Source organism: Oncorhynchus kisutch, linkage group LG15 (genome assembly GCF_002021735.2).
Source record: "Oncorhynchus kisutch isolate 150728-3 linkage group LG15, Okis_V2, whole genome shotgun sequence".
In the NCBI taxonomy this organism is placed as follows: domain Eukaryota; kingdom Metazoa; phylum Chordata; class Actinopteri; order Salmoniformes; family Salmonidae; genus Oncorhynchus; species Oncorhynchus kisutch.
The window spans coordinates 81,352,139-81,371,418 of record NC_034188.2 but is presented as its reverse complement, the minus strand read 5'-3'; the positions used below and the strand labels follow the sequence as shown (position 1 = coordinate 81,371,418).

Sequence of the window (19,280 nt, the reverse complement as noted above, 5' to 3'; positions counted from 1 at the left end):
GACTAGAGGACTAGGGGAAGGGACTAGAGGACTAGGGGAAGGGACTAGAGGACTAGAGAACAGGACTAGAGGACTAGAGAATGGGACTAGAGAACTAGAGGAAGGGACTAGAGGACTAGGGGAAGGACTAGAGAACTAGGGGACTAGAGAACTAGGGGACTAGAGAACTAGAGAACTAGGGGAAGGGACTAGAGAACTAGAGAACTAGAGGAAGGGAATAGAGGACAAGAGAACTAGAGGAAGGGACTAGAGAACTAGAGAACTAGGGGAAGGGACTAGAGAACTAGAGAACTAGGGGAAGGGACTAGAGAACTAGGGGAAGGGACTAGAGAACTAGGGGAAGGGACTAGAGAACTAGGGGAAGGGACTAGAGAACTAGAGGAAGGGACTAGAGGACTAGGGGAAGGACTAGAGAACTAGGGGACTAGAGAACTAGGGGAAGGGACTAGAGAACTAGAGGAAGGGACTAGAGAACTAGAGGAAGGGACTAGAGAACTAGAGGAAGGGACTAGAGAACTAGAGAACTAGGGGAAGGGACTAGAGAACTAGGGAAAGGGACTAGAGAACTAGGGGAAGGGACTAGAGGACTAGAGGACTAGAGGAAGGGAATAGAGGACAAGAGAACTAGAGGAAGGGACTAGAGAACTAGGGGAAGGGACTAGAGAACTAGGGGAAGGGACTAGAGAACTAGGGGAAGGGACTAGAGAACTAGAGGACTAGAGGACTAGAGGAAGGGAATAGAGGACAAGAGAACTAGAGGAAGGGACTAGAGAACTAGAGAACTAGGGGAAGGGACTAGAGAACTAGGGGAAGGGACTAGAGAACTAGAGGACTAGAGGAAGGGAATAGAGGACTCGAGAACTAGGGGAAGGGACTAGAGGACTCGAGAACTAGGGGAAGGGACTCGAGAACTAGGGGAAGGGACTAGAGGACTCGAGAACTAGGGGACTAGAGGAAGGGACTAGAGGACTAGAGGAAGGAACTAGAGATCTAGAGGAAGGGACTAGAGCACTAGAGAACTAGGGGAAGGGACTAGAGAACGGGACTAGAGAACTAGAGGAAGGGACTAGAGGACTAGGGGAAGGACTAGAGAACTAGGGGACTAGAGAACTACGGGAAGGGACTAGAGAACTAGAGGAAGGGAATAGAGCACTAGAGAACTAGGGGAAGGGACTAGAGAACGGGACTAGAGAACTAGAGGAAGGGACTAGAGGACTAGGGGAAGGACTAGAGAACTAGGGGACTAGAGAACTACGGGAAGGGACTAGAGAACTAGAGGAAGGGAATAGAGGACAAGAGAACTAGGGGAAGGGACTAGAGAACTAGGGGAAGGGACTAGAGAACTAGAGGACTAGAGGACTAGAGGAAGGGAATAGAGGACAAGAGAACTAGAGGAAGGGACTAGAGAACTAGAGAACTAGGGGAAGGGACTAGAGAACTAGGGGAAGGGACTAGAGAACTAGAGGACTAGAGGAAGGGAATAGAGGACAAGAGAACTAGGGGAAGGGACTAGAGGACTAGGGGAAGGGACTAGAGAACTAGAGGACTAGAGGAAGGGAATAGAGGACTCGAGAACTAGGGGAAGGGACTAGAGGACTCGAGAACTAGGGGAAGGGACTCGAGAACTAGGGGAAGGGACTAGAGGACTCGAGAACTAGGGGACTAGAGGAAGGGACTAGAGGACTAGAGGAAGGAACTAGAGATCTAGAGGAAGGGACTAGAGCACTAGAGAACTAGGGGAAGGGACTAGAGAACGGGACTAGAGAACTAGAGGAAGGGACTAGAGGACTAGGGGAAGGACTAGAGAACTAGGGGACTAGAGAACTACGGGAAGGGACTAGAGAACTAGAGGAAGGGAATAGAGCACTAGAGAACTAGGGGAAGGGACTAGAGAACGGGACTAGAGAACTAGAGGAAGGGACTAGAGGACTAGGGGAAGGACTAGAGAACTAGAGGAAGGGAATAGAGGACAAGAGAACTAGGGGAAGGGAATAGAGAACTAGGGGAAGGGAATAGAGGACAAGAGAACTAGGGGAAGGGACTAGAGAACTAGGGGAAGGGACTAGAGAACTAGAGGACTAGAGGACTAGAGGAAGGGAATAGAGGACAAGAGAACTAGAGGAAGGGACTAGAGAACTAGGGGAAGGGACTAGAGAACTAGGGGAAGGGACTAGAGAACTAGGGGAAGGGACTAGAGAACTAGAGGACTAGAGGACTAGAGGAAGGGAATAGAGGACAAGAGAACTAGAGGAAGGGACTAGAGAACTAGAGAACTAGGGGAAGGGACTAGAGAACTAGGGGAAGGGACTAGAGAACTAGAGGACTAGAGGAAGGGAATAGAGGACTCGAGAACTAGGGGAAGGGACTAGAGGACTCGAGAACTAGGGGAAGGGACTCGAGAACTAGGGGAAGGGACTAGAGGACTCGAGAACTAGGGGACTAGAGGAAGGGACTAGAGGACTAGAGGAAGGAACTAGAGATCTAGAGGAAGGGACTAGAGCACTAGAGAACTAGGGGAAGGGACTAGAGAACGGGACTAGAGAACTAGAGGAAGGGACTAGAGGACTAGGGGAAGGACTAGAGAACTAGGGGACTAGAGAACTACGGGAAGGGACTAGAGAACTAGAGGAAGGGAATAGAGCACTAGAGAACTAGGGGAAGGGACTAGAGAACGGGACTAGAGAACTAGAGGAAGGGACTAGAGGACTAGGGGAAGGACTAGAGAACTAGGGGACTAGAGAACTACGGGAAGGGACTAGAGAACTAGAGGAAGGGAATAGAGGACAAGAGAACTAGGGGAAGGGACTAGAGAACTAGGGGAAGGGACTAGAGAACTAGAGGACTAGAGGACTAGAGGAAGGGAATAGAGGACAAGAGAACTAGAGGAAGGGACTAGAGAACTAGAGAACTAGGGGAAGGGACTAGAGAACTAGGGGAAGGGACTAGAGAACTAGAGGACTAGAGGAAGGGAATAGAGGACAAGAGAACTAGGGGAAGGGACTAGAGGACTAGGGGAAGGGACTAGAGAACTAGAGGACTAGAGGAAGGGAATAGAGGACTCGAGAACTAGGGGAAGGGACTAGAGGACTCGAGAACTAGGGGAAGGGACTCGAGAACTAGGGGAAGGGACTAGAGGACTCGAGAACTAGGGGACTAGAGGAAGGGACTAGAGGACTAGAGGAAGGAGATAGAGATCTAGAGGAAGGGACTAGAGCACTAGAGCACTAGAGAACTAGGGGAAGGGACTAGAGAACGGGACTAGAGAACTAGAGGAAGGGACTAGAGGACTAGGGGAAGGACTAGAGAACTAGGGGACTAGAGAACTACGGGAAGGGACTAGAGAACTAGAGGAAGGGAATAGAGCACTAGAGAACTAGGGAAGGGACTAGAGAACGGGACTAGAGAACTAGAGGAAGGGACTAGAGGACTAGGGGAAGGACTAGAGAACTAGAGGAAGGGAATAGAGGACAAGAGAACTAGGGGAAGGGAATAGAGAACTAGGGGAAGGGAATAGAGGACAAGAGAACTAGGAGAAGGGACTAGAGAACTAGGGGAAGGGACTAGAGAACTAGAGGACTAGAGGACTAGAGGAAGGGAATAGAGGACAAGAGAACTAGAGGAAGGGACTAGAGAACTAGAGAACTAGGGGAAGGGACTAGAGAACTAGGGGAAGGGACTAGAGAACTAGAGGACTAGAGGAAGGGAATAGAGGACAAGAGAACTAGGGGAAGGGACTAGAGGACTCGAGAACTAGGGGAAGGGACTCGAGAACTAGGGGAAGGGACTAGAGGACTCGAGAACTAGGGGAAGGGACTAGAGAACTAGAGGGAGAGACTAGAGAACTAGAGGACTAGAGGAAGGAACTAGAGATCTAGAGGAAGGGACTAGAGCACTAGAGAACTAGGGGAAGGGACTAGAGAACTAGAGGACTAGAGGAAGGGACTAGAGGACTAGAGGAAGGGACTAGAGGACTAGAGGAAGGGACTAGAGGATTAGGGGAAGGGACTAGAGAACTAGGGGAAGGGACTAGAGAACTAGAGGACTAGAGGACTAGAGGAAGGGAATAGAGGACAAGAGAACTAGGGGAAGGGACTAGAGGACTAGGGGAAGGGACTAGAGAACTAGAGGACTAGAGGAAGGGAATAGAGGACTCGAGAACTAGGGGAAGGGACTAGAGGACTCGAGAACTAGGGGAAGGGACTCGAGAACTAGGGGAAGGGACTAGAGGACTCGAGAACTAGGGGACTAGAGGAAGGGACTAGAGGACTAGAGGAAGGAGATAGAGATCTAGAGGAAGGGACTAGAGCACTAGAGCACTAGAGAACTAGGGGAAGGGACTAGAGAACGGGACTAGAGAACTAGAGGAAGGGACTAGAGGACTAGGGGAAGGACTAGAGAACTAGGGGACTAGAGAACTACGGGAAGGGACTAGAGAACTAGAGGAAGGGAATAGAGCACTAGAGAACTAGGGGAAGGGACTAGAGAACGGGACTAGAGAACTAGAGGAAGGGACTAGAGGACTAGGGGAAGGACTAGAGAACTAGAGGAAGGGAATAGAGGACAAGAGAACTAGGGGAAGGGAATAGAGAACTAGGGGAAGGGAATAGAGGACAAGAGAACTAGGAGAAGGGACTAGAGAACTAGGGGAAGGGACTAGAGAACTAGAGGACTAGAGGACTAGAGGAAGGGAATAGAGGACAAGAGAACTAGAGGAAGGGACTAGAGAACTAGAGAACTAGGGGAAGGGACTAGAGAACTAGGGGAAGGGACTAGAGAACTAGAGGACTAGAGGAAGGGAATAGAGGACAAGAGAACTAGGGGAAGGGACTAGAGGACTCGAGAACTAGGGGAAGGGACTCGAGAACTAGGGGAAGGGACTAGAGGACTCGAGAACTAGGGGAAGGGACTAGAGAACTAGAGGGAGAGACTAGAGAACTAGAGGACTAGAGGAAGGAACTAGAGATCTAGAGGAAGGGACTAGAGCACTAGAGAACTAGGGGAAGGGACTAGAGAACTAGAGGACTAGAGGAAGGGACTAGAGGACTAGAGGAAGGGACTAGAGGACTAGAGGAAGGGACTAGAGGATTAGGGGAAGGGACTAGAGAACTAGGGGAAGGGACTAGAGAACTAGAGGACTAGAGGACTAGAGGAAGGGAATAGAGGACAAGAGAACTAGGGGAAGGGACTAGAGAACTAGAGGGAGGGACTAGAGAACTAGGGAAGGGACTAGAGGACTAGAGGAAGGAAATAGAGATCTAGAGGAAGGGACTAGAGCACTAGAGAACTAGAGGAAGGGACTAGAGGACGAGAGGACTAGAGGACTAGAGGACTAGAGAACTAGAGCACTAGAGAACTAGGGGAAGGGACTAGAGAACTAGAGGAAGGGACTAGAGGACTAGAGGAAGGGACTAGAGAACTAGAGGAAGGGACTAGAGGACTAGAGAACTAGAGGAAGGGACTAGAGGAAGGGACTAGAGGACTAGAGAACTAGAGGAAGGGACTAGAGGACTAGGGGAAGGACTAGAGAACTAGGGGAAGGGACTAGAGAACTAGAGAACTAGGGGAAGGGACTAGAGAACTAGAGGACTAGAGGACTAGAGGAAGGGAATAGAGGACAAGAGAACTAGGGGAAGGGACTAGAGGACTAGAGGAAGGGACTAGAGGACTAGAGGAAGGAAGGAACTAGAGCACTAGAGAACTAGAGGAAGGGACTAGAGGATGAGAGGACTAGAGGACTAGAGAACTAGAGAACTAGGGGAAGGGACTAGAGGACTAGAGGACTAGAGAACTAGAGGAAGGGACTAGAGGACTAGAGAACTAGGGGAAGGGACTAGAGGACTAGAGAACTAGGGGAAGGGACTAGAGGAGGAACTAGTGGACTAGAGAACTAGGAGACTATAGGAGGGACTAGAGAACTAGGGGAAGGGACTAGAAGACTAGAAAACTAGAGGAAGGGACTAGAGAGGGGACTAGGGGAAGGGACTAGAGGACTAGAGAACGGGACTATAGGAGGGGATTAGGGGACTATGGGAAAGGACTAGACTAGAGAACTACGGGACTAGAGGAGAGGACTAGAGAACTACGGGAAGGGACTATAGGAGGGGATTAGGGGACTAGGGGAAAGGACTAGACTAGAGAACTACGGGACGAGAGAACTAGGGAAAGGGCCTAGAGGACTAGGGGAAGGGACTAGAGAACTAGGGGAATGGACTAGAGAACTAGGGGAAGGGACTAGAGAACTAGGGGAAGGGACTAGAGAACTAGGGGAAGGGACTAGAGAACTAGGGGAAGGGACTAGAGAACTAGGGGAAGGGACTAGAGAACTAGGGGAATGGACTAGAGGAAGGGACTAGAGGACTAGAGGAAGGGACTAGAGGACTAGAGGAAGGAACTAGAGATCTAGAGGAAGGGACTAGAGCACTAGAGAACTAGAGGAAGGGACTAGAGGACGAGAGGACTAGAGAACTAGAGGACTAGGGGACTAGGGGAAGGGACTAGAGAACTAGAGGAAGGGACTAGAGAACTAGGGGAAGGGACTAGAGAACTAGGGGAAGGGACTAGAGAACTAGGGGAAGGGACCAGAGAACTAGGGGAAGGGACTCTAGAGACTAGAGAACTAGGGAAATGGACTAGAGGAAGGGACTAGAGGACTAGAGAACTAGGGGAAGGGACTAGAGAACTACGGGACTAGAGGAGATGACTAGATAACTACGGGAATGGACTATAGGAGGGGACTAGGGGAAAGGACTAGACTTGAGAACTATGGAACTAGAGAACTAGGGAAAGGGCCCTAGAGGACTAGAGAACTAGGTGACTAGAGGAAGGGACTAGAGGACTAGAAAAAGGGACTAGAGAACTAGGGGAAGGGACTAGAGAACTAGGTGCCTAGAGGAAGGGACTAGAGGACTAGAAAAAGGGACTAGAGGAAGGGACTAGAGGACTAGAGAAAGGGACTAGAGGACTAGGGGAAGGGACTAGAGAACTATGGGACTAGAGAACTAGGGGAAGGGCCTAGAGGACTAGAGAACTAGAGAACTACAGGACTAGAGAACTAGGGGAAGGGCCTAGAGGACAAGGGGAAGGGACTAGAGAACTAGGGGAAGGGACTAGAGAACTAGGGGAAGGGACTAGAAGACTAGAGAACTAGGGGAAGGGACTAGAGGACTAGATAACTAAGGGAATGGACTAGAGAACTATGGGACAAGAGGAGAGGACTAGAGAACTACGGGAAGGGACTATAGGAAGGGACTAGAGAACTAGAGAAAGGGCCTAGAGAACTAGGGGAAGGGACTAGAGAACTAGGTGCCTAGAGGAAGGGACTAGAGGACTAGAAAAAGGGACTAGAGAACTAGAGGAAGGGACTTGAGGACTAGAGAATTAGGGGAAGGGACTAGTGGACTAGAGAACTAGGGGAAGGGACTAGAGAACTAGGGGAAGGGACTAGAGGACTAGAGAACTAGGGGAAGGGACTAGAGAACTACGGGACATGAGTAGAGGACTATAGAACTACGGGAAGGGACTATAGGAAGGGACTAGAGAACAAGGGGAAGGGACTAGGGGAATGACTAGAGGACTAGAGAACTTCGGGAAGGGACTAGAGGACTAGAGAACTAGAGGAAAGGACTAGAGGGCTAGAGTACTAGTGGAAGGGACTAGAGAACTAGGGGAAGGGACTAGAGAACTAGGGGAAGGGACTAGAGAACTAGGGGAAGGGACTAGAGAACTAGGGGAAGGGACTAGAGGACTAGATAACTAAGGGAAGGGACTAGAGAACTAGGGGAAGGGACTAGAGGACTAGAGAACTAGGGGAAGGGACTAGAGAACTACGGGACAAGAGGAGAGGACTATAGGAAGGGACTAGAGAACAAGGGGAAGGGACTAGAGAACAAGGGGAAGGGACTAGGGGAATGACTAGAGAACTAGGGGAAGGGACTAGAGGACTAGAGAACTAGGGGAAAGGACTAGAGAACTAGTGGAAGGGACTAGAGAACTAGGGGAAGGGACTAGAGAACTAGGGGAAGGGACTAGAGAACTAGGGGAAGGGACTAGAGGACTAGATAACTAAGGGAAGGGACTAGAGAACTAGTGGAAGGGACTAGAGGACTAGGGGAAGGGACTAGAGGACTAGATAACTAAGGGAAGGGACTATAGGAAGGGACTAGAGAACTAGAGAAAGGGACTAGAGGAAGGGACTAGAGGACTAGAGAAAGGGACTAGAGGACTAGGGGAAGGGACTAGAGAACTAGGGGAAGGGACTAGAGGACTAGAGAACTATGGGACTAGAGAACTAGGGGAAGGGCCTAGAGGACTAGAGAACTACAGGACTAGAGAACTAGGGGAAGGGCCTAGAGGACTAGGGGAAGGGACTAGAAGACTAGAGAACTAGGGGAAGGGACTAGAGAACTAGGGGAAGGGACTAGAGAACTAGGGGAAGGGACTAGAGAACTAGGGGAAGGGACTAGAAGACTAGAGAACTAGGGGAAGGGACTAGAGGACTAGATAACTAAGGGAATGGACTAGAGAACTATGGGACAAGAGGAGAGGACTAGAGAACTACGGGAAGGGACTATAGGAAGGGACTAGAGAACTAGAGAAAGGGCCTAGAGGATGGGACTAGAGGACTAGGGGAAGGGCCTAGAGGATTAGAGAACTAAGGGAATGGACTAGAGAACTATGGGACAAGAGGAGAGGACTAGAGAACTACGGGAAGGGACTATAGGAAGGGACTAGAGAACTAGCGAAAGGGACTACAGGAGGGGACTAGGGGAAGGGCCTAGGGGACTAGAGAACTAGTGGAAGGGACTAGAGGATGGGACTAGAGGACTAGGGGAAGGGCCTAGCGGACTAGAGAACTACGGGACTAGAGAACTAGGGGAAGGGCCTAGAGGACTAGGGGAAGAGACTAGAGAACTAGGGGAAGGGACTAGAAGTCTAGAGAACTAGGGGAAGGGACTAGAGAACTAGGGGAAGGGACTAGAGAACTAGGGGAAGGGACTAGAGAACTAGGGGAAGGGACTAGAGAACTAGGGGAAGGGACTAGAGAACTAGGGGAAGGGACTAGAGAACTAGGGGAAGGGACTAGAGAACTAGGGGAAGGGACTAGAGAACTAGGGGAAGGGACTAGAGAACTAGGGGAAGGGACTAGAGAACTAGGGGAAGGGACTAGAGAACTAGGGGAAGGGACTAGAGAACTAGGGGAAGGGACTAGAGAACTAGGGGAAGGGACTAGAGAACTAGGGGAAGGGACTAGAGAACAAGGGGAAGGGACTAGGGAACTACGGGAAGGGACTAGAGAACTAGGGGAAGGGACAAGATAACTAGGGGAAAGGACTAGAGGAAGGGACTAGAGGACTAGGGGAAGGGGCTAGAGGACTAGGGAAAGGGACTAGAGAACTAGGGGAAGGGACTAGAGAACTAGGGGAAGGGACTAGAGGAAGGGACTAGAGGAATATAAAACTAGAGGAAGGGACTAGAGGACTAAAGGATGGGACTAGAGGACTAGAGAACTAGAGGAAGGGACTAGAGGGGACTAGGAAAAGGGACTAGAGAACTAGGGGAAGGGACTAGAGGAAGGGACTAGAGGAATATACAACTAGAGGAAGGGACTAGAGGACTAGAGAACTAAAGGATGGGACTAGAGGACTAGAGAACTAGAGGAAGGGACTAGGAGGGGACTAGGGGAAGGGACTAGAGAACTATGAGAAGGGAGTAGAGAACTAGGGGAAGGGACTAGAAGGGACTAGAAGACTAGAGAACTAGGGGAAGGGACTGGAAGAAGGGACTACAGGACTAGGGTAAGGGTAAGGGACTGAGGGACAAGAGGAAGGGACTACGGGACTAGAGGAAAGGACAAGGGGAAGGGACTACGGACTGGAGGAAATGACTAGGGGAAGGGACTACGGGACTAGAGGAAAGGACTAGGGGAAGGGACTACAGGACTAGAGGAAGGGACTACAGGACTAGGGGAAGGGACTACGGGACTAGAGGAAATGACTAGGGGAAGGGACTACGGACTGGAGGAAGGACTAGGGGAAGGGACTACGGACTGGAGGAAGGGACTACGGGAAGGAACAAGGGGACTAGAGGAAGGGACTACAGGACTAGGGGAAGGGACTACGGGACTAGAGGAAAGGACTAGGGGAAGGGACTACGGACTGGAGGAAAGGACTAGGGGAAGGGACTAGAGGACTAGAGAACTAGGGGAAGGGACTAGGGAACTAGGGGAAGGGACTAGAGAACTAGGGGAAGGGACTAGAGGAAGGGACTATAAAACTAGAGGAAGGGACTAGAGGACTAGGGGAAGTGGCTAGAGGACTAGGGGAAGGGACTAGAGAACTAGGGGAAGGGACTAGAGGACTAGAAGGGACTAGAGGACTAGAGAACTAGAGGAAGGGACTAGAGGGGACTAGGGGAGGGGACTAGATAACTAGGGGATGGGACTAGAAGGGACTAGAAGACTAGAGAACTAAAGAAAGGGACTGGAGGACTAGAGAACTAGGGGAAGGGACTAGAGAACTAGGGGAAGGGACTAGAAGGGACTAGAAGACTAGAGAACTAAAGAAAGGGACTGGAGGACTAGAGAACTAGGGGAAGGGACTAGAGAACTAGGGGAAGGGACTAGAGAACTAGAGGAAGGGACTAGAGGACTAGAGAACTAGAGGAAGGGACTAGAGGGGACTAGGGGAAGGGACTAGAGGAGGGGACTAGATAACTAGGGGAAGGGACTAGAGGACTAGAGAACTAGGAGAAGGGAGTAGAGAACTAGGGGAGGGACTAGAAGACTAGAGAACTAGGAGAAGGGACTAGAGAACTAAAGAAAGGGACTGGAGGACTAGAGAACTAGGGGAAGGGACTAGAGAACTAGGGGAAGGGACTAGAGGACTAGGAGAATGAACTATAAAACTAGAGGAAGGGACTAGAGGACTAGAGAACTAGGGAAAGGGACTAGAGGACTAGGGAACTAGGGAAAGGGACTAGCGAACTAGGGAAAGGGACTAGAGGACTAGGGAAAGGGACTAGAGGACTAGGGACAGGGACTAGAGAACTAGGGGAAGGGACTAGAGAACTAGGGGAAGGGACTAGAAGAAGGGACTAGAGGACTATAAAACTAGAGGAAGGGACTAGAGGACTAGAGAACTAGAGGATGGGACTAAAGAACTAGAGCAAGGGACTAGAGGAGGGGACTAGGGGAAGGGACTAGAGGAGGGGACTAGATAACTAGGGGAAGTGACTAGAGAACTAGGGGAAGTGACTAGAGAACTAGGGGAAGGGACTACGGGACTAGAGGAAGGGACTGGAAGAAGGGACTACAGGACTAGGGGAAGGGACTAGAGGAAGGGACTACGGGACTAGAGGAAGGGACTGGAAGGAGGGACTACAAGACTAGGGGAAGGGACTAGAGGAAGGGACTACAGGACTAGGGTAAGGGACAAGAGGAAGGGACTACGGGACTAGAGGAAATGACTAGGGGAAGGGACTACGGGACTAGAGGAAAGGACTAGGGGATGGGACTACGGACTGGAGGAATGGACTACGGGAAGGAACTAGGGGACTAGAGGAAGGGACTACAGGACTAGGGGAAGGGACTACGGGATTAGAGGAAAGGACTAGGGGAAGGGACTACAGGACTAGGGGAAGGGACTACGGGATTAGAGGAAAGGACTAGGGGAAGGGACTACGGGATTAGAGGAAAGGACTAGGGGAAGGGACTACAGGACTAGGGGAAGGGACTACGGGATTAGAGGAAAGGACTAGGGGAAGGGACTACGGACTGGAGGAAAGGACTAGGGGAAGGGACTACGGGAAGGAACTAGGGGACTAGAGGAAGGGACTACAGGACTAGGGTAAGGGACTGAGGGACAAGAGGAAGGGACTACGGACTGGAAGAAAGGACTATGGGAAGTAACTAGGGGACTAGAGGAAGGGACTACAGGACTAGGGTAAGGGACAAGAGGAAGGGACTACGGACTGGAGGAAAGGAGTAGGGGAAGGGACTACGGGACTAGGGGAAGGGACTACGGGACTAGAGGAAGGGACTATGGACTGGAGGAAGGACTAGGGGAAGGGACTACAGACTGGAGGAAGGACTAGTGGAAGGGACTACGGGACTAGAGGAAAGGAGTAGGGGAAGGGACTACGGGACTAGAGGAAAGGAGTAGGGGAAGGGACTACGGGACTAGAGGAAAGGAGTAGGGGAAGGGACTACGGGACTAGGGGAAGGGACTACGGGACTAGAGGAAAGGACTAGGGGAAGGGACTACGGGACTAGAGGAAATGACTAGGGGAAGGGACTACGGACTGGAGGGAAGGACTAGGGGAAGGGACTACGGGACTAGAGGAAGGGACTACGGGACTAGAGGAAAGGACTAGGGGAGGGACTACGGGAAGGAACTAGGGGACTAGAGGAAGGGACTACAGGACTAGGGTAAGGGGCTGAGGGACAAGAGGAAGGGACTATGGACTGGAGGAAAAGAGTAGGGGAAGGGACTACGGGACTAGGGGAAGGGACTACGGGACTAGAGGAAAGGAGTAGGGGAAGGGACTACGGGACTAGAGGAAAGGACTAGGGGAAGGGACTACGGACTGGAGGAAAGGACTAGGGGAAGGGACTACGGGACTAGAGGAAAGGACTAGGGGAAGGGACTACGGGACTAGAGGAAAGGAGTAGGGGAAGGGACTACGGGACTAGAGGAAAGGAGTAGGGGAAGGGACTACGGGACTAGAGGAAAGGACTAGGGGAAGGGACTACGGGACTAGAGGAAAGGGGAATGGACTACGGGACTAGAGGAAAGGAGTAGGGGAAGGGACTACGGGACTAGAGGAAAGGACTAGGGGAAGGGACTACGGGACTAGAGGAAAGGGGAATGGACTACGGGACTAGAGGAAAGGACTAGGGGAAGGGACTATGGACTGGAGGAAAGGACTAGGGGAAGGGACTACGGGACTAGAGGAAGGGACTAGGGGAAGGGACTACGGGACTAAAGGAAGGGACTACGGGACTGGAGGAAAGGACTAGGGGAAGGGACTACGGGACTGGAGGAAAGGACTAGGGGAAGGGACTACGGGACTAGAGGAAGGGACTAGGGGAAGGGACTACGGGACTAGGGGAAGGGACTCCGGGACTGGAGGAAAGGACTAGGGGAAGAGACTACGGGACTGGAGGAAAGGACTAGGGGAAGGCACTACGGGACTAGAGGAAAGGAGTAGGGGAAGGGACTACGGGACTAGAGGAAAGGACTAGGGGAAGGGACTACGGACTGGAGGAAAGGACTAGGGGAAGGGACTACGGGACTATAGGAAAGGACTAGGGGAAGGGACTACGGACTGGAGGAAAGGAGTAGGGGAAGGGACTACGGGACTAGAGGAAAGGACTAGGGGAAGGGACTAGGGGACTAGAGGAAAGGAGTAGGGGAAGGGACTACGGGACTAGAGGAAAGGAGTAGGGGAAGGGACTACGGGACTAGAGGAAAGGACTAGGGGAAGGGACTACGGGACTAGAGGAAAGGACTAGGGGAAGGGACTACGGGACTAGAGGAAAGGACTAGGGGAAGGGACTACGGGACTAGAGGAAAGGACTAGGGGAAGGGACTATGGGACTAGAGGAAAGGACTAGGGGAAGGGACTATGGGACTAGAGGAAAGGACTAGGGGAAGGGACTATGGGACTAGAGGAAAGGACTAGGGGAAGGGACTACGGGACTAGAGGAAATGACTAGGGGAAGGGACTACGGGACTAGAGGAAAGGACTAGGGGAAGGGACTAGGGGAAGGGACTACGGGACTAGAGGAAGGGACTAGGGGAAGGAACTAGGGGACTCGAGGAAGGGACTAAGGGAAGGGACTAGGGGAAGGACAAGAGGACTAAGCAAGAAACTAGGGTGTGTGTGATTGGCTCACCCTCCCTGGCCTTGCGCTCCGTAATAGGCCGGACCATGGAGGCGGTCTTGAAAAGGAAGCCATTGTGAATGACTGGGTGCTGTGGTGAATAGTGTTGAGGCTCCATGTCCCCAGTCACCTCCGAATGAGGCAGCTCTGCAGACACACAACACGCACAGTAATTATACAACAGGAATAAACAACATGTAAATATGTGAATGAATACAAATGAATATGAATATATATGAATAAACATGTTATCTGTCAACAGGAGTGTGTGTGTACCTGAGTTGAGGTTGTGAGAGAGGAACTGGGCCTGTAGTTTCTGGTTGTGTGCGAGTGCCAGGGAGAGGGGGGAGGGACAGTCAGTCTGGCCAGTAGAACAGTTCACATCAGCTCCACAGAACACCAGACACAACGTTTCCAGCACATCACTGCACTGCACGTTTATACACAGGGCCTGGAGAGGGAGAGAGAGTGAGAGTGGGGGAAGAGAGGGTAGGAGGGATAATTGTTTCAAATTCAGAAAAAGATCACTTTGTCAGTATTATCTAGGAGGAACTAACTTGGCTGCCATGGAATGACGTTATGGTGAGTAGGAGCTTTTTGGTTGAAACAGCAGTGAACAGATTGTCGTTGTAGCTGTGCCACAGCAGTGTTAGTAAACTTGTTTCTGAATTCATGGTTCAGGGTCTCAGGCAGTGCCTCAAATAATGATACATTTCTGTTATGACTAAAAAAGTAATATGTGAAGTCAGCCAATATTTATTGTATTTGGTTGAAAATCTGTAGGCCTATGTCGGTCACTTAAATTCTGGAATCTTCTTAGAACATCGTGACACATAACCTAGGACATTACACAAGACTACATTCCAAACCTTACTCCTACCTACATTCCACCTGTTGTTGTTGGGCAAAGCAGTGGTGCAGCTCGACTCAGAGCTGTGGTTCAGAACAATCCACTCTTAAAGTGTTTCTCAACTGAGACCAATTACACATCTCTGAGGACTTTTAGGTTGAGGGGACAGGGGGTAAAATCCTCCAGGGTGTAGGGACAGGGACAGGGTAAGGGGACAGGGTAAGGGGACAGGGGGGTAAAATCCTCTAGGTGGTAAGGACAGGGTACAGGGAGGTAAAATCATCCCGGTCTCAGTGTGCTCAAGCTGGAAGGCTGCGTTGAGCTCAGCTGTAAAAACACCCTACTTTCTTTCCTCCCTCCCTCCATCTCTCCTGGTCTCTCTTTCATTTCCTAGCCTGGTTCTGAGTTAACCTGTCCCCTCATCCCATATACTCCTACCCTGTCCCTGTACCCTAGAGGATTTTACCCTCCTGTCCCCTTACCCTGTCCCTGTACCCTAGAGGATTTTACCCTCCTGTCCCCTTACCCTGTCCCTGTACCCTAGAGGATTTTACCCTCCTGTCCCCTTACCCTGTCCTGCTGACAGCTCCTTTACAGCTGAGCTCAACGCAGCCTTCCAGCTTGAGCACACTGAGACCAACACAGTAACACCCACCTTGTTACACACACGCAGCTGCACTCTCTGAACCAACAACCCCCCCACACACACACAGCTAAACTCTCTCTGAACCAACAACCCACACACACACAGCTGCACTCTCTCTGAACCAACAACCCACACACACACAGCTACACTCTCTCTGAACCAACACACACACACACACACACCTGCACTCTCTCTGAACCAACAACACACACACACAGCTGCACTCTCTCTGAACCAACAACACACACACACAGCTGCACTCTCTCTGAACCAACAACCCACACGCACAGCTGCACTCTCTCTGAACCAACATCACACACACACACAGCTGCACTCTCTCTGAACCAACAACCCACACACACACACACAGCTGCGCTCTCTCTGAACCAACAACCCACACACACACAGCTGCACTCTCTCTGAACCAACAACCCACACACGCTACTGCACTCTCTCTGAACCAACAACCCACACACACACACACACAGCTGCACTCTCTCTGAACCAACAACCCACACACACACACACACACAGCTGCACTCTCTCTGAACCAACAACCCACACACACACACACAGCTGCACTCTCTCTGAACCAACAACCCACACACACACACACACAGCTGCACTCTCTCTGAACCAACAACCCCCACACACACACACACAGCTGCACTCTCTCTGAACCAACAACCCCCACACACACACACACACACAGCTGCACTCTCTCTGAACCAACAACCCCCACACACACACACACACACACACACACAGCTGCACTCTCTCTGAACCAACAACCCACACACACACACACAGCTGCACTCTCTCTGAACCAACAACCCACACACACACACACACACAGCTGCACTCTCTCTGAACCAACAACCCACACACACAACTGTACTCTCTCTGAACCAACAACCCACACACACACACACAGCTGCACTCTCTCTGAACCAACAACCCACACACACACAGCTGAACTCTCTCTGAACCAACAACCCACACACACAGCTGCACTCTCTCTGAACCAACAACCCACACACACAGCTGCACTCTCTCTGAACCAACAACCCACACACACAGCTGCACTCTCTCTGAACCAACAACCCGCACACGCACAGCTGCAATCTCTCTGAACCAACAACCCGCACACGCACAGCTGCAATCTCTCTGAACCAACAACCCGCACACGCACAGCTGCAATCTCTCTGAACCAACCACTCTCCTCTCCCTTCCTCGACTCTCCCTCGCCTGTTTCTTCTTCATAACCCTCCCATCAGTCACATGAGGGAAACCAGAGTCAGGGATTCACTCACACACTCAGGTGTGGGCTATAGCAACCAATCGGTTCACAGGAAGGCTGAGCAAGAAAATAAGAAAAGGCCTCTGAGAAATAAGTGCTTCAAGACTTCCATCCCTCACACATCTGCGCACACACACATCTGCGCGCGCACACATCTGCACACACACACATCTGCACACACACACACCTGCACACACACACACCTGCACACACACACACACACGGAGGAATCCAAGACTTTTAGACAACCCCTGGAGAGGCAGAGAGAGACAAACGTTTTTCAGAGGACCATGTGGACTGCACTCTATACCCTGGGTGTGTCTCTGAAAACATAACTCAGTTAGCTACAGTCCTCCTTTCTACAGAAAAGATTAACAAAAACATGCAAGTCTTGTAATCAGAGGGTGATTACAGATACCACTTGCCTCGATCCTCCCCCCTCCAACTAACAAAGGTTTTACCCGCATGGAAAGCAGAGGATCACACACACACACGAGACAGGAAGTGATCCATATGTTCCAGCATTACCTCACCAGAGGGACCGAGCAGACAGAGTGACCGAGCAGACAGAGAGCCCGAGCAGACAGAGAGACCGAGCAGACAGAGACCGAGCAGACAGAGACCGAGCAGACAGAGCGACCGAGCAGACAGAGCGACCGAGCAGACAGAGGTACCGAGCAGACAGAGGTACCGAGCAGACAGAGGTACCGGGCAGACAGAGCGACCGAGCAGACAGAGAGACCGAGCAGACAGAGCGACCGAGCAGACAGAGAGACCGACCAGACAGAGGTACCGAGCAGACAGAGAGACCGAGCAGACAGAGAGACCGAGCAGACAGAGGGACCGAGCAGACAGAGGGACCGAGCAGACAGAGAGACCGAGCAGACAGAGAGACCGAGCAGACAGAGAGACCGAGCAGACAGAGAGACCGAGCAGACAGAGAGACCGAGCAGACAGAGAGACCGAGCAGACAGAGAGACCGAGCAGACAGAGAGACCGAGCAGACAGAGAGACCGAGCAGAGAGAGAGACATGAGCAGACAGAGACCTCTCTCTCTCTCTCTCTCGCTTTCTGTCTTTCTCTGCCTCTGTCTCTCTCTCTTTCAGTTCAAAGGGCTTTATTGTCTTGGGAAACATATGTTTACATTGCCAAAGTAAATGGAATAGACAATAAATAAAAGGGAAATAAACATTAGTAAACATTACAAAGGTTTTAAAAGAATATAGACATTTCACATGTTATATTATTGGCTATGTACAGTGTAGTAACAATGTGCCAATAGTTGAAGTATGAATAAATCAACTGAAATATGTGTTGTATTTATGTTGTTTGTGCTTCACTGGTTGCCCTTTTCTTATGGCAACGGGCCACAAATCTTCCTGCTATGATTGCAGACTGCGTTAATTTGCCTAACACATACGAGTTGGTCATTGTTTGATTTGTTTTCAAAGTCTTTGTGGATCTGTGTAATCTGAGGGAAATATGTCTCTCTAATATGGTCATACATTTGGTAGGAATTTAGGAAGTGCAGCTCAGTTTCCACTTCATTTTGTGGGCAGTGGGCACATAGGCTGTCTTCTCAAGAGCCAGGTCTGCCTATCTCAGTGGGCACATAGGCAGTCTTCTCAAGAGCCAGGACTGCCTATCTCAGTGGGCACATAGGCAGTCTTCTCAAGAGCCAGGACTGCCTATCTCAGTGGGCACATAGGCAGTCCTGGCTCTTGAGAAGACTGCCTATCTCAGTGGGCACATAGGCAGTCTTCTCAAGAGCCAGGTCTGCCTATCTCAGTGGGCACATAGGCAGTCTTCTCAAGAGCCAGGACTGCCTATCTCAGTGGGCACATAGGCAGTCTTCTCAAGAGCCAGGACTGCCTATCTCAGTGGGCACATAGGCAGTCTTCTCAAGAGCCAGGACTGCCTATCTCAGTGGGCACATAGGCAGTCCTGGCTCTTGAGAAGACTGCCTATCTCAATTCAATTTCATTTTAAGGGCTTTATTGGCATGGGAAACATATTGCAAAAGCTAGTGAACTTGATAAAACAAAAGTGGAATAAACAAAAAATAACAGTAAACATTACACTTACAGAAGTTCCAAAAGAATAAAGACATTTCAAATGTCATTTTATGTCTATATACAGTATGGTAACGATGTGTAAATAGTTAAAGTACAAAAGGGAAAATAAATAAATATAAATATGGGTTGTATTTACAATGGTGTTTGTTCTTCACTGGTTGCCCTTTGTGGCAACAGGTCACAAATCTTGCTGCTGTGATGGCACACTGTGGTATTTCACCCAGTAGATATGGGAGTTTATCAAAATTGGGTTTGTTTTCAAATTATTTGTGGATCTGTGTAATCTAAGTGAAATATGTGTCTCTAATATGGTCATACATTTGGCAGGAAGTTAGGAAGTGCAGCTCAGTTTCCACCTCATGTTGTGGGCAGTGTGCACATTGCCTGTCTTCTCTTGAGAGCCATGTCTGCCTACGGCGGCCTTTCTCAATAGCAAGGCTATGCTCACTGAGTCTGTACATAGTCAAAACTTTCCTTAAGTTTGGGTCAGTCACAGTGGTCAGGTATTCTGTCACTGTGTACGCTCT

The 19,280-nt window shown here is 50.6% G+C and overlaps 1 protein-coding gene across 2 annotated transcripts in view; it reads right to left on the bottom strand.

The window, feature by feature from the left end:
• Positions 1-19,280, bottom strand: part of LOC109879392 (arf-GAP with Rho-GAP domain, ANK repeat and PH domain-containing protein 1) — a 123,390-nt gene that overhangs the window by 32,547 nt on the left and 71,563 nt on the right. For both annotated transcript variants that reach the window (XM_031791171.1, XM_031791172.1), the window contains 2 exons: positions 14,159-14,333; positions 13,895-14,029 (listed from right to left, as the gene is read on the bottom strand). In XM_031791171.1, the coding sequence (XP_031647031.1) occupies positions 13,895-14,029; positions 14,159-14,333 (310 nt within the window). The remainder of the gene's footprint in view (positions 1-13,894; positions 14,030-14,158; positions 14,334-19,280) is intronic.